A 24,377-nucleotide genomic window follows, 5' to 3' on the forward strand; every position below is an offset into this window, starting at 1 on the left:
GGCGGCGGGAGGGCTGTTGGTGGTCTGAACTTCACGCTCTGTGGTTGACAAGGGCCGCAGAGTTCCCCTTTACGAGGTTACAGAAAGTTGCGCACCCCGGGCGGCGGGAAGGCTGTTGGCGGTCTGAACTTCACGCTCTGTGGCTGACAATGGCCGCAGCACCGCAGAGTTCCCCTTTACGGGGGTTACAGAAAGTTGGGCAGCGCGGGCAGCGGAGGGGCTGTTGGCGGTCTGAACTTCACGCTCTGTGGTTGGCAATGGCCGCAGTGCAGCAGAGTTCCCCTTTATGGGGGTTACAGACAGTTGCGTACCCCGGGCGGCGGGAGGGCTGTTAGCGGTCTGAACTTCACGCTCTGTGGTTGACAATGGCTGCAGCGCCGCAGAGTTCCTCTTTATGGGGTTACAGAAAGTTGGGCACCCCGGGTGGCGGAAGGGCCGTTGGCGGTCTGAACTTCACACTCTGTGGCTGACAATGGCTGCAGCGCCGCAGAGTTCCCCTTTATGGGGTTACAGAAAGTTGCGCACCCCGGGTGGCGGGAGGGCTGTTAGCGGTCTGAACTTCACGCTCTGTGGCTGACAATGGCCGCAGCGCCACGTTTAGCAGATGTAACAGCTTGGCTCGGTCCCAATGCACAGAGCCGGGTCTGCGACTAGCAGCTGCCAGGCCATTGTCATTCTCTGCACCGTCAGGATGGAGAGGCGTCTGCAGGAACGCCAGGGTGACTGAGGAGGCGCAGATGTCACCTGTGCTGTGACCAATGTGCAGTTATCAGTCTGTGCTCTCCATCAGTCCAGATCTGTAATCCCAGCATTTATCTCCCGCGCACAAAATCTCGGAAACTTTAAAGTGAGTTAAAGAGGACCTGTAGTGAAAATTACATAATGAATAAAATGGCTTACTGTTTACAATATTCATTTATAGATTATTTTGTCAGTGTTTGCCCATTGTAAAATATCTCCTCTCCCTGATTTACATTCTGAAATGTATCACTGGTGGTGACATCGTTAGTTCTGCCAGGTGATCTCTGCAGAATGTTGTTTCTGAGAGTTCTATGCAAAGAGGGAGACACTGCATGCTTGGTAGTTGGAAACCGATATTCTTTCCCGCAATGCAACACGGCTCACAGACAGGAAACTGCCAGAACCATGGTCCTGACATCACACTGTGGGAGGGTTTCACAACAATATCAGCCACACAGACCCCCCTGCTGATCCATTTGAGAAAAGGAATAGATTTCTCATGGGAAAGGGGGTATCAGCTACTGATTGGGATGAAGTTCAATCCTTGGATAAAGTTCATTTTTAAAGGACCACTAACACAAAAAAAGTAGGCAGTTAAAATCTGACAGAACTGACAGGTTTTGGGCCAGTCCATTTCCTCATGGGGTTTTCTTTGTTTTCAACAGCATTTCCTGAACAGCATTTGCAAAGTGTAACTGTTCAGAAAATGCTGTTGAAAACAAAGAAACCCCTGAGAAATACCCCACGAGCAGATGGACTGGCCCAAAACCTGTCTGTTCTGTCTGATTTTAACTACCTACTTTTTTTGTGATAGTGGTCTTTTAAGAACAACTAAAAATAGGCCACACTAATACTGTTCTATACCTCATACTATAGCCGCTGCATAAGCTCTGTATTTATGGTGAAATACAATAACAACAAATGAAGATAGTTATAATGTAGCACGGCTTGATTACTGCACAACTTACTGTAGAATTACCTCTTGTCGTCCTGCCAGGCCTGGATCTAGTTTCTGGTTGCTGTAGAGTTTTGGTTAATGTGAGAGTCTGCTTACCGCTCTCTCTCTTCTCCTCCTGAAGGTTTTGGCACAGAAAGCAAGAAATGGGAAACTGTTACCGGAAGAATATCAAGGAGGATCATTCAGGTACGCGCAAATAACTGAGACACGGCGGAGGCGGGACTGAGAACAAGGCGGCCACCGGGGGAACCAGAGATCCGTGGCATACATTACATAAGGGAACCAGGGATCCGTGGCATGCATTACATAAGGGAACCAGGGATTTGTGGCATACATTACATAAGGGCACCAGGGATCCGTGGCATACATTACATAAGGGAACCAGAGATCCGTGGCCTACATTACATAAGGGAACCAGAGATCCGTGGCCTACATTACATAAGGGAACCAGAGATCCGTGGCCTACATTACATAAGGGAACCAGAGATCCGTGGCATGCATTACATAAGGGCACCAGAGATCCGTGGCATACATTACATAAGGGCACCAGAGATCCGTGGCATACATTACATAAGGGAACCAGAGATCCGTGGCATACATTACATAAGGGAACCCGAGATCCGTGGCCTACATTACATAAGGGAACCAGAGATCCGTGGCATACATTACATAAGGGCACCAGGGATCCGTGGCATACATTACATAAGGGCACCAGAGATCCGTGGCATACTTTACATAAGGGAATCAGAGATCCGTGGCATACATTACATAAGGGAATCAGAGATCCGTGGCATACATTACATAAGGGAATCAGAGATCCGTGGCATACATTACATAAGGGAACCAGAGATCCGTGGCATACATTACATAAGGGAACCAGAGATCCGTGGCATACATTACATAAGGGCACCAGAGATCCGTGGCATACATTACATAAGGGCACCAGAGATCCGTGGCATGCATTACATAAGGGAACTAGAGATCCGTGGCATACATTACATAAGGGAACCAGAGATCCGTGGCATACATTACATAAGGGAACCCGAGATCCGTGGCCTACATTACATAAGGGAACCAGAGATCCGTGGCATACATTACATAAGGGAACCAGGGATCCGTGGCATACATTACATAAGGGAATCAGAGATCCGTGGCATACATTACATAAGGGAATCAGAGATCCGTGGCATACATTACATAAGGGAATCAGAGATCCGTGGCATACATTACATAAGAGAACCAGGGATCCGTGGCATACATTACATAAGGGAATCCGAGATCCGTGGCATACATTACATAAGGGAACCCGAGATCCGTGGCATGCATTACATAAGGGAACCAGAGATCCGTGGCATACATTACATAAGGGAACCAGAGATCCGTGGCCTACATTACATAAGGGAACCAGAGATCCGTGGCCTACATTACATTAGGGAACCAGAGATCCGTGGCCTACATTACATTAGGGAACCAGAGATCCGTGGCCTACATTACATAAGGGAACCAGAGATCTGTGGCATACATTACATAAGGGAACCAGAGATCCGTGGCATACTTTAAATAAGGGCACCAGGGATCCATGGCATACATTAAATAAAGGGCACCAAGGATCCGTGGCATACATTAAAGGGACACTATCAATTAACATGTTTATTTCAATTGAGATAGAACATGTTTGGGAAGTGCTGCTAAGTACTGGTGTATACATTTCACTGCTTATCTATTTGATTACTGTTATCTAATTCCTTTCATATTTTTCTGATGGCAGACTCAGCCATAAGGGGAGGGGGGAAATCCCCTCACAGAGTGTATCAGTTAACTCTGTGTGCAGAGAGCTCAGTTGGAGTTAGGCAGAGCTTTCTCTTACAGAGAGCAGAGGAAATGTATCTTTGTGCAACATAACCATTTGTAATACTGTTGTGTGTGTGAAACCTGATACCTGTTTTCAAATAACCTGCTTCAATATTACACTGTTTTTAGCATGTCAGACTGCAGAGATTCTTACAGATTCATACCTCTGCCAAATGCCAATGAGACATTCCAAACGTAGCTAAAATCTACACACAATCAATTAAAGCTTTTGCCTCTGATATTTAACATGAAAAGTAGGAAAATGTTAACACAGCTACTAAGACATTATTTGTACATTGTCATTTTAAAATACTTGGGTATTGATAGTATTCCTTTAAATAAGGGCACCAGAGATCTGTGGCATACATAAGGGCACCAGGGATCAGTGGCATACATTAAATAATGGCACCAGGGATCAGTTGCATACATTAATGGCACCAGGGATCCTTGGCATACATTAATGGCACCAGGGATCCTTGGCATACATTACATAAGGGCACCAGGGATCCGTGGCATACATTACATAAGGGAACCAGAGATCCGTGGCCTACCTTACATAAGGGAACCAGAGATCCGTGGCATGCATTACATAAGGGAACCAGAGATCCGTGGCCTACATTACATAAGGGCACCAGGGATCCGTGGCATGTATTACATAAGGGAACCAGAGATCCGTGGCATTCTTTACATAAGGGAACCAGAGATCCATGGCATACATTACATAAGGGAACCAGAGATCCGTGGCCTACATTACATAAGGGAACCAGAGATCCGTGGCATACATTACATAAGGGAACCAGAGATCCATGGCATACATTACATAAGGGAACCAGAGATCCGTGGCCTACATTACATAAGGGAACCAGAGATCCGTGGCATACATTACATAAGGGAACCAGAGATCCGTGGCATGCATTACATAAGGGAACCAGAGATCCGTGGCCTACATTACATAAGGGAACCAGAGATCCATGGCATACATTACATAAGGGAACCAGAGATCCGTGGCATACATTACATAAGGGAACCAGAGATCCGTGGCATACATTACATAAGGGAACCAGAGATCCGTGGCCTACATTACATAAGGGAACCAGAGATCCGTGGCCTACATTACATAAGGGAACCAGAGATCCGTGGCCTGCATTACATAAGGGAACCAGAGATCCGTGGCATACATTACATAAGGGGACCAGAGATCCGTGGCCTACATTACATAAGGGAACCAGAGATCCGTGGCCTACATTACATAAGGGAACCAGAGATCCGTGGCCTGCATTACATAAGGGAACCAGAGATCCGTGGCATACATTACATAAGGGAACCAGAGATCCGTGGCCTACATTACATAAGGGAACCAGAGATCCGTGGCCTACATTACATAAGGGAACCAGAGATCCGTGGCATACATTACATAAGGGCACCAGGGATCCGTGGCATGCATTACATAAGGGAACCAGAGATCCGTGGCATACATTACATAAGGGCAACAGGGATCCGTGGCCTACATTACATAAGGGAACCAGAGATCCGTGGCATACATTACATAAGGGAACCAGGGATCCGTGGCATACATTACATAAGGGCACCAGGGATCCGTGGCATGCATTACATAAGGGAACCAGAGATCCGTGGCATACATTACATAAGGGCACCAGGGATCCGTGGCCTACATTACATAAGGGAACCAGAGATCCGTGGCCTACATTACATAAGGGAACCAGAGATCCGTGGCATACGTTACATAAGGGAACCAGAGATCCGTGGCATGCATTACATAAGGGAACCAGAGATCCGTGGCCTACCTTACATAAGGGAACCAGAGATCCGTGGCATGCATTACATAAGGGAACCAGAGATCCGTGGCCTACATTACATAAGGGCACCAGGGATCCGTGGCATGTATTACATAAGGGAACCAGAGATCTGTGGCATACTTTACATAAGGGAACCAGAGATCCATGGCATACATTACATAAGGGAACCAGAGATCCGTGGCATACATTACATAAGGGAACCAGAGATCCGTGGCATACATTACATAAGGGAACCAGAGATCCGTGGCATGCATTACATAATGGAACCAGAGATCCATGGCATACATTACATAAGGGAACCAGAGATCCGTGGCATACATTACATAAGGGAACCAGAGATCCGTGGCATACATTACATAAGGGAACCAGAGATCCGTGGCATGTATTACATAAGGGAACCAGAGATCCGTGGCATACTTTACATAAGGGAACCAGAGATCCATGGCATACATTACATAAGGGAACCAGAGATCCGTGGCCTACATTACATAAGGGAACCAGAGATCCGTGGCCTGCATTACATAAGGGAACCAGAGATCCGTGGCATACATTACATAAGGGAACCAGAGATCCGTGGCATGTATTACATAAGGGAACCAGAGATCCGTGGCATACTTTACATAAGGGAACCAGAGATCCATGGCATACATTACATAAGGGAACCAGAGATCCGTGGCCTACATTACATAAGGGAACCAGAGATCCGTGGCCTGCATTACATAAGGGAACCAGAGATCCGTGGCATACATTACATAAGGGAACCAGAGATCCGTGGCATACATTACATAAGGGAACCAGAGATCCGTGGCATACATTACATAAGGGAACCAGAGATCCGTGGCATACTTTACATAAGGGAACCAGAGATCCGTGGCATACATTACATAAGGGAACCAGAGATCCGTGGCCTGCATTACATAAGGGAACCAGAGATCCGTGGCATACATTACATAAGGGAACCAGAGATCCGTGGCATGCATTACATAAGGGAACCAGAGATCCGTGGCATACATTACATAAGGGAACCAGAGATCCGTCGCATACATTACATAAGGGAACCAGAGATCCGTGGCATACATTACATAAGGGAACCAGAGATCCGTGGCATACTTTACATAAGGGAACCAGAGATCCGTGGCCTACATTACATAAGGGAACCAGAGATCCGTGGCCTACATTACATAAGGGAACCAGAGATCCGTGGCCTGCATTACATAAGGGAACCAGAGATCCGTGGCATACATTACATAAGGGAACCAGAGATCCGTGGCCTACATTACATAAGGGAACCAGAGATCCGTGGCCTACATTACATAAGGGAACCAGAGATCCGTGGCCTGCATTACATAAGGGAACCAGAGATCCGTGGCATACATTACATAAGGGAACCAGAGATCCGTGGCCTACATTACATAAGGGAACCAGAGATCCGTGGCCTACATTACATAAGGGAACCAGAGATCCGTGGCCTACATTACATAAGGGAACCAGAGATCCGTGGCCTGCATTACATAAGGGCAACAGGGATCCGTGGCATACTTTACATAAGGGAACCAGAGATCCGTGGCCTACCTTACATAAGGGAACCAGAGATCCGTGGCATGCATTACATAAGGGAACCAGAGATCCGTGGCCTACATTACATAAGGGCACCAGGGATCCGTGGCATGTATTACATAAGGGAACCAGAGATCCGTGGCATACTTTACATAAGGGAACCAGAGATCCATGGCATACATTACATAAGGGAACCAGAGATCCGTGGCATACATTACATAAGGGAACCAGAGATCCGTGGCATACATTACATAAGGGAACCAGAGATCCGTGGCATACTTTACATAAGGGAACCAGAGATCCATGGCATACATTACATAAGGGAACCAGAGATCCGTGGCATACATTACATAAGGGAACCAGAGATCCGTGGCATACATTACATAAGGGAACCAGAGATCCGTGGCATGTATTACATAAGGGAACCAGAGATCCGTGGCATACTTTACATAAGGGAACCAGAGATCCATGGCATACATTACATAAGGGAACCAGAGATCCGTGGCATACATTACATAAGGGAACCAGAGATCCATGGCATACATTACATAAGGGAACCAGAGATCCGTGGCATACATTACATAAGGGAACCAGAGATCCGTGGCCTACATTACATAAGGGAACCAGAGATCCGTGGCCTGCATTACATAAGGGAACCAGAGATCCGTGGCATACATTACATAAGGGAACCAGAGATCCGTGGCCTACATTACATAAGGGAACCAGAGATCCGTGGCCTACATTACATAAGGGAACCAGAGATCCGTGGCCTACATTACATAAGGGCACCAGAGATCCGTGGCATGCATTACATAAGGGAACCAGAGATCCGTGGCATACATTACATAAGGGAACCAGAGATCCGTGGCATGCATTACATAAGGGAACCAGAGATCCGTGGCCTGCATTACATAAGGGAACCAGAGATCCATGGCATACATTACATAAGGGAACCAGAGATCCGTGGCATACATTACATAAGGGAACCAGAGATCCGTGGCATACATTACATAAGGGAACCAGAGATCCGTGGCCTACATTACATAAGGGAACCAGAGATCCATGGCCTACATTACATAAGGGAACCAGAGATCCGTGGCCTGCATTACATAAGGGAACCAGAGATCCGTGGCATACATTACATAAGGGAACCAGAGATCCGTGGCCTACATTACATAAGGGAACCAGAGATCCGTGGCATACATTACATAAGGGAACCAGAGATCCGTGGCCTACATTACATAAGGGAACCAGAGATCCGTGGCATACATTACATAAGGGAACCAGAGATCCGTGGCCTACATTACATAAGGGCACCAGGGATCCGTGGCATGTATTACATAAGGGAACCAGAGATCCGTGGCATACATTACATAAGGGAACCAGAGATCCGTGGCATACATTACATAAGGGAACCAGAGATCCGTGGCCTACATTACATAAGGGAACCAGAGATCCGTGGCCTACATTACATAAGGGAACCAGAGATCCGTGGCCTGCATTACATAAGGGAACCAGAGATCCGTGGCATACATTACATAAGGGAACCAGAGATCCGTGGCCTACATTACATAAGGGAACCAGAGATCCGTGGCATACATTACATAAGGGAACCAGAGATCCGTGGCATGCATTACATAAGGGAACCAGAGATCCGTGGCCTACATTACATAAGGGAACCAGAGATCCGTGGCTTACATTACATAAGGGAACCAGAGATCCGTGGCCTACATTACATAAGGGAACCAGAGATCCGTGGCCTGCATTACATAAGGGCAACAGGGATCCGTGGCATACTTTACATAAGGGAACCAGGGATCCGTGGCATACATTACATAAGGGCACCAGGGATCCGTGGCATGCATTACATAAGGGAACCAGAGATCCGTGGCATACATTACATAAGGGCAACAGGGATCCGTGGCCTACATTACATAAGGGAACCAGAGATCCGTGGCCTACCTTACATAAGGGAACCAGAGATCCGTGGCATGCATTACATAAGGGAACCAGAGATCCGTGGCCTACATTACATAAGGGCACCAGGGATCCGTGGCATGTATTACATAAGGGAACCAGAGATCCATGGCATACATTACATAAGGGAACCAGAGATCCGTGGCATACATTACATAAGGGAACCAGAGATCCGTGGCCTGCATTACATAAGGGAACCAGAGATCCGTGGCATACATTACATAAGGGAACCAGAGATCCGTGGCCTACATTACATAAGGGAACCAGAGATCCGTGGCCTACATTACATAAGGGCACCAGAGATCCATGGCATACATTACATAAGGGCACCAGAGATCCGTGGCATACATTACATAAGGGAACCAGAGATCCGTGGCCTACATTACATAAGGGCACCAGAGATCCGTGGCATACATTACATAAGGGAACCAGAGATCCGTGGCCTACATTACATAAGGGAACCAGAGATCCGTGGCCTACATTACATAAGGGCACCAGAGATCCATGGCATACTTTACATAAGGGAACCAGAGATCCATGGCATACATTACATAAGGGAACCAGAGATCCGTGGCCTACATTACATAAGGGCACCAGAGATCCGTGGCATACATTACATAAGGGAACCAGAGATCCGTGGCCTACATTACATAAGGGAACCAGAGATCCGTGGCCTACATTACATAAGGGCACCAGAGATCCATGGCATACATTACATAAGGGCACCAGAGATCCGTGGCCTACATTACATAAGGGCACCAGAGATCCGTGGCATACATTACATAAGGGAACCAGAGATCCGTGGCCTACATTACATAAGGGAACCAGAGATCCGTGGCCTGCATTACATAAGGGAACCAGAGATCCGTGGCCTACATTACATAAGGGAACCAGAGATCCGTGGCCTACATTACATAAGGGAACCAGAGATCCGTGGCATACATTACATAAGGGAACCAGAGATCCGTGGCCTACATTACATAAGGGCACCAGGGATCCGTGGCATGTATTACATAAGGGAACCAGAGATCCGTGGCATACATTACATAAGGGAACCAGAGATCCGTGGCATACATTACATAAGGGAACCAGAGATCCGTGGCCTACATTACATAAGGGAACCAGAGATCCGTGGCCTACATTACATAAGGGAACCAGAGATCCGTGGCCTGCATTACATAAGGGAACCAGAGATCCGTGGCATACATTACATAAGGGAACCAGAGATCCGTGGCCTACATTACATAAGGGAACCAGAGATCCGTGGCATACATTACATAAGGGAACCAGAGATCCGTGGCATGTATTACATAAGGGAACCAGAGATCCGTGGCCTACATTACATAAGGGAACCAGAGATCCGTGGCTTACATTACATAAGGGAACCAGAGATCCGTGGCCTACATTACATAAGGGAACCAGAGATCCGTGGCCTGCATTACATAAGGGCAACAGGGATCCGTGGCATACTTTACATAAGGGAACCAGGGATCCGTGGCATACATTACATAAGGGCACCAGGGATCCGTGGCATGCATTACATAAGGGAACCAGAGATCCGTGGCATACATTACATAAGGGCAACAGGGATCCGTGGCCTACATTACATAAGGGAACCAGAGATCCGTGGCCTACCTTACATAAGGGAACCAGAGATCCGTGGCATGCATTACATAAGGGAACCAGAGATCCGTGGCCTACATTACATAAGGGCACCAGGGATCCGTGGCATGTATTACATAAGGGAACCAGAGATCCATGGCATACATTACATAAGGGAACCAGAGATCCGTGGCATACATTACATAAGGGAACCAGAGATCCGTGGCCTGCATTACATAAGGGAACCAGAGATCCGTGGCATACATTACATAAGGGAACCAGAGATCCGTGGCCTACATTACATAAGGGAACCAGAGATCCGTGGCCTACATTACATAAGGGCACCAGAGATCCATGGCATACATTACATAAGGGCACCAGAGATCCGTGGCATACATTACATAAGGGAACCAGAGATCCGTGGCCTACATTACATAAGGGCACCAGAGATCCGTGGCATACATTACATAAGGGAACCAGAGATCCGTGGCCTACATTACATAAGGTAACCAGAGATCCGTGGCCTACATTACATAAGGGCACCAGAGATCCATGGCATACTTTACATAAGGGAACCAGAGATCCATGGCATACATTACATAAGGGAACCAGAGATCCGTGGCCTACATTACATAAGGGCACCAGAGATCCGTGGCATACATTACATAAGGGAACCAGAGATCCGTGGCCTACATTACATAAGGGAACCAGAGATCCGTGGCCTACATTACATAAGGGCACCAGAGATCCATGGCATACATTACATAAGGGCACCAGAGATCCGTGGCCTACATTACATAAGGGCACCAGAGATCCGTGGCATACATTACATAAGGGAACCAGAGATCCGTGGCCTGCATTACATAAGGGAACCAGAGATCCGTGGCATACATTACATAAGGGAACCAGAGATCCGTGGCATGCATTACATAAGGGAACCAGAGATCCGTGGCATACATTACATAAGGGAACCAGAGATCCGTGGCATACATTACATAAGGGAACCAGAGATCCGTGGCATACATTACATAAGGGAACCAGAGATCCGTGGCATACTTTACATAAGGGAACCAGAGATCCGTGGCCTACATTACATAAGGGAACCAGAGATCCGTGGCCTACATTACATAAGGGAACCAGAGATCCGTGGCCTGCATTACATAAGGGAACCAGAGATCCGTGGCATACATTACATAAGGGAACCAGAGATCCGTGGCCTACATTACATAAGGGAACCAGAGATCCGTGGCCTACATTACATAAGGGAACCAGAGATCCGTGGCCTGCATTACATAAGGGCAACAGGGATCCGTGGCATACTTTACATAAGGGAACCAGAGATCCGTGGCCTACCTTACATAAGGGAACCAGAGATCCGTGGCATGCATTACATAAGGGAACCAGAGATCCGTGGCCTACATTACATAAGGGCACCAGGGATCCGTGGCATGTATTACATAAGGGAACCAGAGATCCGTGGCATACTTTACATAAGGGAACCAGAGATCCATGGCATACATTACATAAGGGAACCAGAGATCCGTGGCATACATTACATAAGGGAACCAGAGATCCGTGGCATACATTACATAAGGGAACCAGAGATCCGTGGCATACTTTACATAAGGGAACCAGAGATCCATGGCATACATTACATAAGGGAACCAGAGATCCGTGGCATACATTACATAAGGGAACCAGAGATCCGTGGCATACATTACATAAGGGAACCAGAGATCTGTGGCATGTATTACATAAGGGAACCAGAGATCCGTGGCATACTTTACATAAGGGAACCAGAGATCCATGGCATACATTACATAAGGGAACCAGAGATCCGTGGCATACATTACATAAGGGAACCAGAGATCCATGGCATACATTACATAAGGGAACCAGAGATCCGTGGCATACATTACATAAGGGAACCAGAGATCCGTGGCCTACATTACATAAGGGAACCAGAGATCCATGGCATACATTACATAAGGGAACCAGAGATCCGTGGCATACATTACATAAGGGAACCAGAGATCCGTGGCATACATTACATAAGGGAACCAGAGATCCGTGGCCTACATTACATAAGGGAACCAGAGATCCATGGCCTACATTACATAAGGGAACCAGAGATCCGTGGCCTGCATTACATAAGGGAACCAGAGATCCGTGGCATACATTACATAAGGGAACCAGAGATCCGTGGCCTACATTACATAAGGGAACCAGAGATCCGTGGCATACATTACATAAGGGAACCAGAGATCCGTGGCCTACATTACATAAGGGAACCAGAGATCCGTGGCATACATTACATAAGGGAACCAGAGATCCGTGGCCTACATTACATAAGGGCACCAGGGATCCGTGGCATGTATTACATAAGGGAACCAGAGATCCGTGGCATACATTACATAAGGGAACCAGAGATCCGTGGCATACATTACATAAGGGAACCAGAGATCCGTGGCCTACATTACATAAGGGAACCAGAGATCCGTGGCCTACATTACATAAGGGAACCAGAGATCCGTGGCCTACATTACATAAGGGCACCAGAGATCCGTGGCATACATTACATAAGGGAACCAGAGATCCGTGGCCTACATTACATAAGGGAACCAGAGATCCGTGGCCTACATTACATAAGGGCACCAGAGATCCATGGCATACATTACATAAGGGAACCAGAGATCCGTGGCCTACATTACATAAGGGAACCAGAGATCCGTGGCCTACATTACATAAGGGAACCAGAGATCCGTGGCCTACATTACATAAGGGAACCAGAGATCCGTGGCCTACATTACATAAGGGAACCAGAGATCCGTGGCCTACATTACATAAGGGAACCAGAGATCCGTGGCCTACATTACATAAGGGAACCAGAGATCCGTGGCCTACATTACATAAGGGCACCAGAGATCCATGGCCTACATGAAATAAGGGTTTCAGAAAAACAGACAGAATTGTAAAATATTGTCTATAACAATGTTTTTATTGTTTCTTTATCTGAGATACAATAATAAATATGATAACGTAACGGTATTAAAAATGGCGCCGGGTGAAACCAAAATTGCAAAATATCATCTATCACAATGAAAACTAAAAAATATTTACAGGCCTAATGAGGATGGTAAAATATTGGTAACTATTACCGATATTTTAGTACAACTAAACCTAACCCTACTCTTACACAGAACCCTCCCTCTACCGATGCCTAATCCTAAGACCCCTCCTGGTAGTGCCTAACCCTAAGACCCCCCCTGGTAGTGCCTATCCCTAAGACCTCCCTTGGTAGTGCCTAACCCTAAGACCTCCCTTGGTAGTGCCTAACCCTAAGACCTCCCCTGGTAGTGCCTAACCCTAAGACCTCCCCTGGTAGTGCCTAACCCTAAGACCTCCCCTGGTAGTGCCTAACCCTAAGACCTCCCCTGGTAGTGCCTAACCCTAAGACCTCCCCTGGTAGTGCCTAACCCTATAGGTGCGTACACACGCACTACTATAGAGAACAACAGGTCCATCAGACCCTCCTGCTGGGCGGGCGTTCTCCTGACAGTAGTGCGTGTGTACCGTCTGTCTGCAGACTGATAAGGCTGTTTCTGAACAATCCGCTCAGTGTTCTCTATAGTAGTGCCCGGTGGTGCCTCATTATAAGACCTCCTTGGTGGTGCCTAACCCTAAGACCCCCCTGGTGGGGCGTAACCCTAAGACAGCCCCCCCCCCCCTGGTGGTGCCTAACCCTAAGACCCCGAGGTGCTTAACCTTAAGACCCCCCCCCCCCCCCCTGGTGGTGCCTAACCTCAAGACCCCCCTTCCTGATTCCTAACACTAATACTCCCTTCCTCCGCTGCAAATAACGTTAATACAAAAAAAGATACATTTCTAAGACCATTTCAAAAAAATAATTCACAAAAAAATTCTCAAAAGAAATTTCAAAATGATAAAAAAAAATTCAAAAACAATAATTTACAAACTGAGAATTGTGAAAACGAATTTCAAAACAATAATTCTCCAATTGAAAAAATTTCAGTTGGACAGTTCCGGCACCCGCTATTTATTGGGCACCCAAATTTCCGCTTTTTGGAGCCCAAAAACCAATATTTTGCATTGGCGCATATGGGGCATCCAGTCTATTAGCCGCAGGCGCCCATATTTCCTGATTCCGGGATCGGTGACCCTGCTGAGGACCTTATCTGCTCTGTCTGTGACTCATAGCGCTGATATCACACATTCCTCGTCTATTCATGTCAATGATTTGTTGTTGTTCTCCTTCTTCACCTATTGCTTCCACCGCCTTGTCATCCCTTTACAGATATTTGTATTTGTGACTAGGATGGCATTTCTAGATTCCTAGATGGGCCAGCATCAGTCTAAGGCATGGGTGTCAAACTCAAATGCAAAGTGGGCCGAAATAGAACACTGAGGCCAAGTCGCAGGCCAACCTTCTGTCCCCCTCCCTCCCTTATAAAATTCTCTGGTGTCTAATAACAATATATAATAATAATCCGAACATTTGTATAGCGCTTTTCTCCTGTCGGACTCAAAGCGCTCAAGAGCTGCAGCCACTGGGACGCGCTCAAGAGGCCACCCTGCAGTGTTAGGAAGTCTTGCCTTGAACTGAATAGGTACTTGACCTAGCCAGGATTCGAACCCTGGTTAAGGCAGAGCCCTTAACCAGTACACTATCCAGCCACGACACCTAATGGCTCCCCTCCAACCCCTAAACAGTTCCTCGGTGTCTAGAGGTCCTCCTCGCTCCCCTATACAGTTCCCCAGTGTCAAGTGGTCCTCCTCCCTCCCTTATACAGTACATTGGTGTCTAATGACTCCCCTCCATCCCTTATGCAGTTCCCTGGTGTCTAGTGGCTCCCCTCCAATCCCTATACAGTTCCCTGGTGTCTAGTGGTCCTCCCACCCTCCCCTATACAGTTCCCTGGTGTCTAGTGGTCCTCCCACCCTCCCCTATACAGTTCCCTGGTGTCTAGTGGTCCTCCCACCCTCCCCTATACAGTTCCCTGGTGTCTAGTGGTCCTCCCACCCTCCCCTATACAGTTCCCTGGTGTCTAGTGGCTCCCCTCCAACCCCCATACAGTTCCCTGGTGTCTAGTGGTCCTCCCACCCTCCCCTATACAGTTCCCTGGTGTCTAGTGGTCCTCCCACCCTCCCCTATACAGTTCCCTGGTGTCTAGTGGCTCCCCTCCAACCCCCATACAGTTCCCTGGTGTCTAGTAATCCGAACATTTGTATAGCGCTTTTCTCCTGTCGGACTCAAAGCGCTCAAGAGCTGCAGCCACTGGGACGCGCTCAAGAGGCCACCCTGCAGTGTTAGGAAGTCTTGCCTTGAACTGAATAGGTACTTGACCTAGCCAGGATTCGAACCCTGGTTAAGGCAGAGCCCTTAACCAGTACACTATCCAGCCACGACCAGGGCCGGATTTGTACTTTTTACCACCCAAGGCCCACGGTCATCAACCGCCCTCTCGAACTATTAACATCCTCACCAATTACCGCTGCCAAACAGAAACATTCCTCCACAATAAAAGCAAAATATATTGCCCCCTGGGAGGCTGCAAAAGTATATTTCTAACAGCAGCACTAGAGGTAGCAACACCCTTTACTATAAGCTATGTTGCCTGTACAGCAGCATAGATCTCTATGTACCCCAGACAGAACTTACATGTTTACAGGATCCACTGCGACCAGCGACACATATGGCACATGTCAAAAATTAGCACATACACATTATGCTCTAGTGCTCCGGTGTGAGATTTAGAAATCGTAAGTTAGAATGATTCAATGTTCTCTCCCGGGGGCATTCTGTTTTACTCTGGGAGAATTCACTCTCCTAAAAGTGCGTCAGGAAATAAAATTGTGTGTGTGAGTGATGTGTGTGTATGTATGGTATGTGTTTGATGTGTGCAGATATATGCAGTATATGCGTGATACTTGTATATGCGTGGAGTGTATGTGTGCGATGTGGATATAATGTTGAATATGTGTGTATGATGTGTGCATATATATGTGTGTGTTGTGAGAGGGAGCAGAGAGAGATGGGGAGAAAGAGAGGGTGAGAGAAAGAGGGAGGGGTGCAGAGAGAGGCAGGGAGAAAAAGAGGTGGTGCAGATTTAGATGGGTAGAAAGAGGGGTGCAGAGAGAGAGAGAGACAGGGAGAGGGGGAGCAGAGAGAGACTGGGAGAAAGAGGGAGAGGGACAGAAGAGAAAGAGGGGCAGAGAGAGGGGGGACAGAGAGAGAGGGGGGCAGAGTGATGGGGAGAAAGAAGGGCAGAAAGAGAGAGAGGTGGGGGGAAAAAGGGGCAGAAAGAGTGAGGGGCAGAGAGAGAGAGGGGGGGGGGGCAAGAGAGAGAGGGACAGAGAGAGAGGGGGGCAGAGTGATGGGGAGAAAGAGTGAGGGGCAGAGAGAGAGGGGGGAGACAGAGAGAGGGGGGGGGGGGCAAGAGAGAGAGGGACAGAGAGAGAGGGGGGCAGAGTGATGGGGAGAAAGAGAGAGGGGCCGGGAGAGAGAGAGAGAGAGACAGGGGAAATGAGGGGGACACAGAATCATACTAAAGCTATCTCCTTCCTCCACACGCTGCAATGTCAGCTCCAGCAGCACGGCAGCTGCAAGACCTTTGACCTCATCTGACCTGGGAGGACGATAGCTGACACAGAGGCTGCTGAGTGCTAAATAGCAAAGGGGAGAAAGATATCTAGCTAAGGCTAAAGTCACGGGGGACAGAGGTAGAATAGTGTCATGTAACTTGAGGAGGAGAGGAAGCTGGGCAGCATCGGCAGCATACACACTACACAGGCACAGCTTATGATGTTCACTTTCACTTACAGAGTGCAGGCAGGGTGCAGACGCTAAAAGCTGGAGCCAGGGATGTGCTCAGCAGATAAATAGGGAAGGGGGTCTTGTTCTCCTCGGTGCCTGTGCCCTGGGGCTCTCATGCAGCATCCATCAGCCCCAGCGGCAACGCGAGACCTCCCATCTACAGTCTCCTGGCCTGCACTGTGCTCATGGGACTCACACCCACAGTCACTTCAGTGGAAGATATTATAATTGCCAGCGTGCGCCCTGCTGCAAGATCTGCACGCTGTCCCTGCCTCCACTAAGTTGGAAGCCTGGAGCCTGAACTGCCTGGGACTCAGGAGCGAGAATCTGCCTACTGGCTGCCACTGGTGCAGGCAGGCAGACTCACTCGAGTCCAGGCAACATCACTCCATTGCCGGTGTGCACGCCTCCGATCTCCTCCTCAGTACTCCGGCTACCTCCTCCTCGTAGCCAGGCTACCGCAGCCGCCTCCGCCTGCTCTGCTCACTTCACACGCAGTCAGAGCAAAGCGGCCAGCGGGGCGGGCAGTTGTGGGCAGCTCAGCTAACAGCCTCGGCCACATCATGGAGGAGGGTGACAGGTGCAGTTAGTCTGTCACCCGCCCCACAAACAGTAGCAAATTTTGTCGCCCTAGTCCTGGGCTTTGGGGGCCTTTCCACAAATCCGGCCACGACACCTAATGGCTCCCCTCCAACCCCTAAACAGTTCCTCGGTGTCTAGAGGTCCTCCTCGCTCCCCTATACAGTTCCCCAGTGTCAAGTGGTCCTCCTCCCTCCCTTATACAGTACATTGGTGTCTAATGACTCCCCTCCATCCCTTATGCAGTTCCCTGGTGTCTAGTGGCTCCCCTCCAACCCCTATACAGTTCCCTGGTGTCTAGTGGTCCTCCCACCCTCCCCTATACAGTTCCCTGGTGTCTAGTGGTCCTCCCACCCTCCCCTATACAGTTCCCTGGTGTCTAGTGGTCCTCCCACCCTCCCCTATACAGTTCCCTGGTGTCTAGTGGTCCTCCCACCCTCCCCTATACAGTTCCCTGGTGTCTAGTGGCTCCCCTCCAACCCCCATACAGTTCCCTGGTGTCTAGTGGTCCTCCCACCCTCCCCTATACAGTTCCCTGGTGTCTAGTGGTCCTCCCACCCTCCCCTATACAGTTCCCTGGTGTCTAGTGGCTCCCCTCCAACCCCCATACAGTTCCCTGGTGTCTAGTGGTCCTCCCACCCTCCCCTATACAGTTCCCTGGTGTCTAGTGGTCCTCCCACCCTCCCCTATACAGTTCCCTGGTGTCTAGTGGTCCTCCCACCCTCCCCTATACAGTTCCCTGGTGTCTAGTGGCTCCCCTCCAACCCCCATACAGTTCCCTGGTGTCTAGTGGTCCTCCCACCCTCCCCTATACAGTTCCCTGGTGTCTAGTGGTCCTCCCACCCTCCCCTATACAGTTCCCTGGTGTCTAGTGGTCCTTCCACCCTCCCCTATACAGTTCCCTGGTGTCTAGTAGTCCCCACCCTCCCCTATACAGTTCCCTGGTGTCTAGTGGTCCCCACCCTCCCCTATACAGTTCCCTGGTGTCTAGTGGTCCTCCCACCCTCCCCTATACAGTTCCCTGGTGTCTAGTGGTCCTCCCACCCTCCCCTATACAGTTCCCTGGTGTCTAGTGGTCCTCCCACCCTCCCCTATACAGTTACCTGGTGTCTAGTGGTCCTCCCACCCTCCCCTATACAGTTACCTGGTGTCTAGTGGCTCCCCTTCAACCCCTATACAGTTCCTCGCTTTCTAGAGGTCCTCATAGACACTAGACAGTGTTTTCCCTACCTCCCCCATATTGCTTCCCTGGTGCTCTAGGGCTTCACCTCCAATAAAGCTTCCCTAGTGGTCTAGAGTGGCCCAAATATAATGCAAAGTGAGGAAACCACTTAGGGGCCAAATGTAATGGCTCTAAGGGACAGATTTGGCCCATGGGCCGGCGTTTGACATTTCATAGGGAGGTTAAAGGTACCCATACATTACTTGATTTCCACCGAGCGATTAAGCGATCGACTTTATTTGGCGATTGACTAGTGGCCCACACACTGCAAGAGAGGTCCTGGCAACTCTCCTTCACCAGTCGAGCTGAAGGATGTTGTGTCTCCATGACACCAAACATCCATTCTGTGTCGCTCAAAATCATGTGATCAGTAGCCAATTCCTTCACGACCGACCGATATTTTCCATACTGGCCGATCGAGTGAATTGTTTAATTCGACAAGGTGTCCGCCATTTCCATGGATCAAGCAGAATGGAATATAATCAATTCTCACCCGTTCTGATTAAACAATTGAATGGTTGATCAAGCAAGGAAAATCACGTCATCCATGGGGACCTTTTGGGTTTACCCTAATAGCAGCTTCAATAGAGTTATCTGGTTGGAGATAAGTGCGCTGATTTTGCCCTCCGTCGGTAGAACTCCTTGTGCTGTAAATTCTTGGAATGCTTTGATCTCTCTCTGCTAGCAGAAAGTATAGAAACTGAAAGCGGAAGCCCTCTGTTATTGTCTCACACTGCCCCCTAGTGACAAGTGGCCATTACTACACATTGCAGCAGCACTAATTAGAAGCAGGGAAATGTAACAAATAAATAAAAAAAAAAGTGCTAAAATAAATTGTCTTGGATGACTTGCAAGCCTCTTAATGAATTGGCTGCTAGAGGATAAAATTTTGTATCGGATGTTAGAATTAGGAAATGTTAATTACACCCCAATATCCCATACTCCTAATTAGAGATGGTCGATTTGGACCCAAATGATTACAACTTGCATGCAGATTTATTGCAGATTGCCTAATCGGTAGTCTTGCTTGAGGCTCCATAATAATATGACTATTTTCCTGCTTTATCTCCATGATTTACGTAGCATCTCCAACCTCGGCATGTTTGGGATCAGCGGATTCAGCGCGGTGATTAACCCTCCGCAGTCCTGCATCCTGGCGATCGGGCGCGGCCGGGTGGAGCTGGCCGTAGAGGAGGATGAGGATGGCAATCCCCAGATCCGCCAGAAGCAGCTGATGAACGTGACGTTGTCCAGCGATGGGCGTCTGGTGGACGATGGTCTGGCGTCGATGTTCCTGGAACGTTTCCGGAGCAACCTGGAAGACCCCGTCCGATGCACCTTGGTGTGAGGGGGGGGGGGGGGGCGTGCTTCCCATGGGCTCTGGTGTGAGGGGGGGCGGGCCCGTGCTTCCCATGGGCCCTGGTGTGAGGGGGGGGGGGGGGGCTTTGCTTTCCATGCGCCCTGGTGTAAACGGGGCCCCTGTGCTTCCCATGGGCCCTGGTGTGAGGGGGGCCCATGCTTGTTGTATAGAAAGAGTTACTGAACTGAGGAATGTAGAGACAAACTCAAACGAACAAACATTTTCCCACGTGAATAAATAAATTTAATTTATGAGAAAAAGCTTGGCTTCCTTTTATTTGGGTTTTTAAAAAAATATGTATATATTTTTTTTCATCTGAGGAACAAAAATCTTTTCACCAGAAAGAATGCAGCCTATCCATTCACTAGAGACCAGTGACATCACTGAGGATGCAGCCTATCCATTCACTAGAGACCAGTGACATCACTGAGAATGCAGCCTATCCATTCACTAGAGACCAGTGACATCACTGAGAATACAGCCTATCCATTCACTAGAGACCAGTGACATCACTGAGAATGCAGCCTATCCATTCACTAGAGACCAGTGACATCACTGAGAATACAGCCTATCCATTCACTAGAGACCAGTGACATCACTGAGAATGCAGCCTATCCATTCACTAGAGACCAGTGACATCACTGAGAATGCAGCCTATCCATTCACTAGAGACCAGTGACATCACTGAGAATACAGCCTATCCACCCACTAGAGACCAGTGACATCACTAAGAATGCAGCCTATCCATTCACTAGAGACCAGTGACATCACTGAGAATACAGCCTATCCATTCACTAGAGACCAGTGACATCACTAAGAATGCAGCCTATCCATTCACTAGAGACCAGTGACATCACTGAGAATGCAGCCTATCCATTCACTAGAGACCGGTGACATCACTGAGAATACAGCCTATCCATTCACTAGAGACCAGTGACATCACTGAGAATGCAGCCTATCCATTCACTAGAGACCAGTGACATCACTGAGAATACAGCCTATCCATTCACTAGAGACCAGTGACATCACTAAGAATGCAGCCTATCCATGCACTAGAGACCAGTGACATCACTGAGAATGCAGCCTATCCGTTCACTAGAGACCAGTGACATCACTAAGAATGCAGCCTATCCATTCACTAGAGACCAGTGACATCACTGAGAATGCAGCCTATCCATTCACTAGAGACCAGTGACATCACTGAGAATGCAGCCTGTCCATTCACTAGAGACCAGTGACATCACTGAGAATGCAGCCTATCCATTCACTAGAGACCAGTGACATCACTGAGAATGCAGCCTATCCATTCACTAGAGACCAGTGACATCACTGAGAATGCAGCCTATCCATTCACTAGAGACCAGTGACATCACTGAGAATGCAGCCTATCCATTCACTAGAGACCAGTGACATCACTGAGAATGCAGCCTGTCCATTCACTAAAGACCAGTGACATCACTGAGAATGCAGCCTATCCATTCACTAGAGACCAGTGACATCACTGAGAATGCAGCCTGTCCATTCACTAGAGACCAGTGACATCACTAAGAATGCAGCCTATCCATTCACTAGAGACCAGTGACATCACTGAGAATGCAGCCTATCCATTCACTAGAGACCAGTGACATCACTAAGAATGCAGCCTATCCATTCACTAGAGACCAGTGACACCACTAAGAATGCAGCCTATCCATTCACTAGAGACCAGTGACATCACTAAGAATGCAGCCTATCCATTCACTAGAGACCAGTGACATCACTGAGAATGCAGCCTATCCATTCACTAGAGACTAGTGACATCCCTGAGAATGCAGCCTATCCATTCACTAGAGACCAGCGACATCACTGAGAATGCAGCCTATCCATTCACTAGAGACCAGTGACATCACTGAGAATGCAGCCTATCCATTCACTAGAGACCAGTGACATCACTGAGAATGCAGCCTATCCATTCACTAGAGACCAGTGACATCACTGAGAATGCAGCCTATTGATTCACTAGAGACCAGTGACATCACTGAGGATACAGCCTATCCATTCACTAGAGACCAGTGACATCACTGAGAATGCAGCCTATCCATTCACTAGAGACCAGGGACATCACTGAGAATGCAGCCTATCCATTCACTAGAGACCAGTGACATCCCTGAGAATGCAGCCTATCCATTCACTAGAGACCAGCGACATCACTGAGAATGCAGCCTATCCATTCACTAGAGACCAGCGACATCACTGAGGATGCAGCCTATCCATTCACTAGAGACCAGCGACATCACTGAGAATGCAGCCTATCCGTTCACTAGAGACCAGTGACATCACTGAGAATGCAGCCTATCCATTCACTAGAGACCAGCGACATCACTAAGAATGCAGCCTATCCATTCACTAGAGACCAGTGACACCACTAAGAATGCAGCCTATCCATTCACTAGAGACCAGTGACTGGATGAAATCTGATGACCCCGCCCCCTTTTCTCCATTCTAGATTTCCCCGATACCATTATGTATCAGTTTTTACCTCTGCCTGACCTGATTTTACTATCTCCTTGCCAGGTGCTGCCAGCTGCGGGCGTACAATATCTGCCTGTGTGATGTAACGCCGCGGTCGGACAATGGCGGCGTGATTTCCTGTCAGCGCCCGTTTGTTACCGCTTTCTCTTCCATCAGTGGCTGAATGGTGCGCGCTCCGGGAAGATGTATGCCAGGCGGACTGCCAGCGTCTCCTCGGCTGAATGGATGGCTTGTATTGCAATCAGCTATGGGGGCTGCACATGGCCAGGGGCCAGGATCTGTGTGTTGTTTCAGAGCGGGAAATGTGTGTCAGTCGCCTTCCTGTGTATCCACTCCCTGCGCATTAGTGTTGTCCGGATCATGAACGATTCGGATCTTTGATCCGAATCTATTTTATGAGTCAATCATCCGAATCATCAAAATGAACGATTCGGATCGCAAAAGGGGCGGGGCCAGGAGCGACACGCCCCCTCTCAGCGGGCAGCGGGGTCCTGGAAGCAGGGATCGCTCTGTTGGATGGGAGGCAGCCTTGCAGGGAGACGAGAGAGAGGGGACATGGGTGCCACTGCCAGATATGTGTAGAGCACACACTGGCTATAATCTGCTGCCCATTATAGGCTGTCTGTTCCGTAGTGCTGCACAGTGATCACATTGGAAGCTTTTGGCTCAGCACAGCTCAGTAACTTTGCAGACAGTGTGATTGAAAGGCAATATAATTCTCCTGCACTCAGCACTAAACAGCTGCACTTATCTTCTGGGAATGCTTTCTTTCACTGTGCGACCTTTTCTTTCAAAGTGTACAGATGAACATAGGTGAAATATATGTAAAGCATATGACTTCAGCATGTGGGTATTACGTGCAAACATTTCTGCTCTCTGCTCGTCCCTCCTCTGTCCACTCCCTGCCCTCTGTCCATCTTCTCCCCTTCTCTGTGTGTCCACCCCCCCTCCCCTTCTCCTGTCCACAGACCTGTCCTGCTGTTCATTTCACCCCCGAATGCTTCCGGTAGTAAAATGATCCGAGATTCGGATCAAAGATCCGGATCTCTTCAATGATCCGATTCGAATCATCCGGATCATTGAAAAGATCCGAACTTCCCATCTCTACTGCGCATCGTATTGCCGCACACCTCCTATGCTTAGTATACACACGGTGCAATTTTCAGTCAGATTGATGGTCAAATCGATTATTTCCGACAAGTCTGATTGCCGTTCGTTTTTCTGCTCCATTTTCCGATCACTTCTATACAAAATCGGTCAGAAAACCGATCGGGAATCAGATCGGACCTCTCAGGAATAAACGACTCAACCATCGATCTGACAGAAAATTGCATCGTGTGTACTGAGCATTAGGGTTCTTTTCCACC

At 48.4% G+C, this 24,377-nt stretch overlaps 1 protein-coding gene across 1 annotated transcript in view; it reads left to right on the plus strand.

The window, feature by feature from the left end:
* The window catches only part of PDHX (pyruvate dehydrogenase complex component X), a 234,356-nt gene extending 213,842 nt beyond the window's left edge, over positions 1–20,514 (plus strand). The window contains exons 10-11 of the mRNA XM_068260171.1: positions 1,821–1,885; positions 20,223–20,514. Coding sequence (XP_068116272.1) covers positions 1,821–1,885; positions 20,223–20,487 — 330 coding nt within the window. The 3' untranslated portion in view covers positions 20,488–20,514. The remainder of the gene's footprint in view (positions 1–1,820; positions 1,886–20,222) is intronic.
* The last annotated feature ends 3,863 nt before the right edge of the window (positions 20,515–24,377 follow it).

The sequence above is a fragment of the Hyperolius riggenbachi genome, chromosome 11 (assembly GCF_040937935.1).
Source record: "Hyperolius riggenbachi isolate aHypRig1 chromosome 11, aHypRig1.pri, whole genome shotgun sequence".
In the NCBI taxonomy this organism is placed as follows: domain Eukaryota; kingdom Metazoa; phylum Chordata; class Amphibia; order Anura; family Hyperoliidae; genus Hyperolius; species Hyperolius riggenbachi.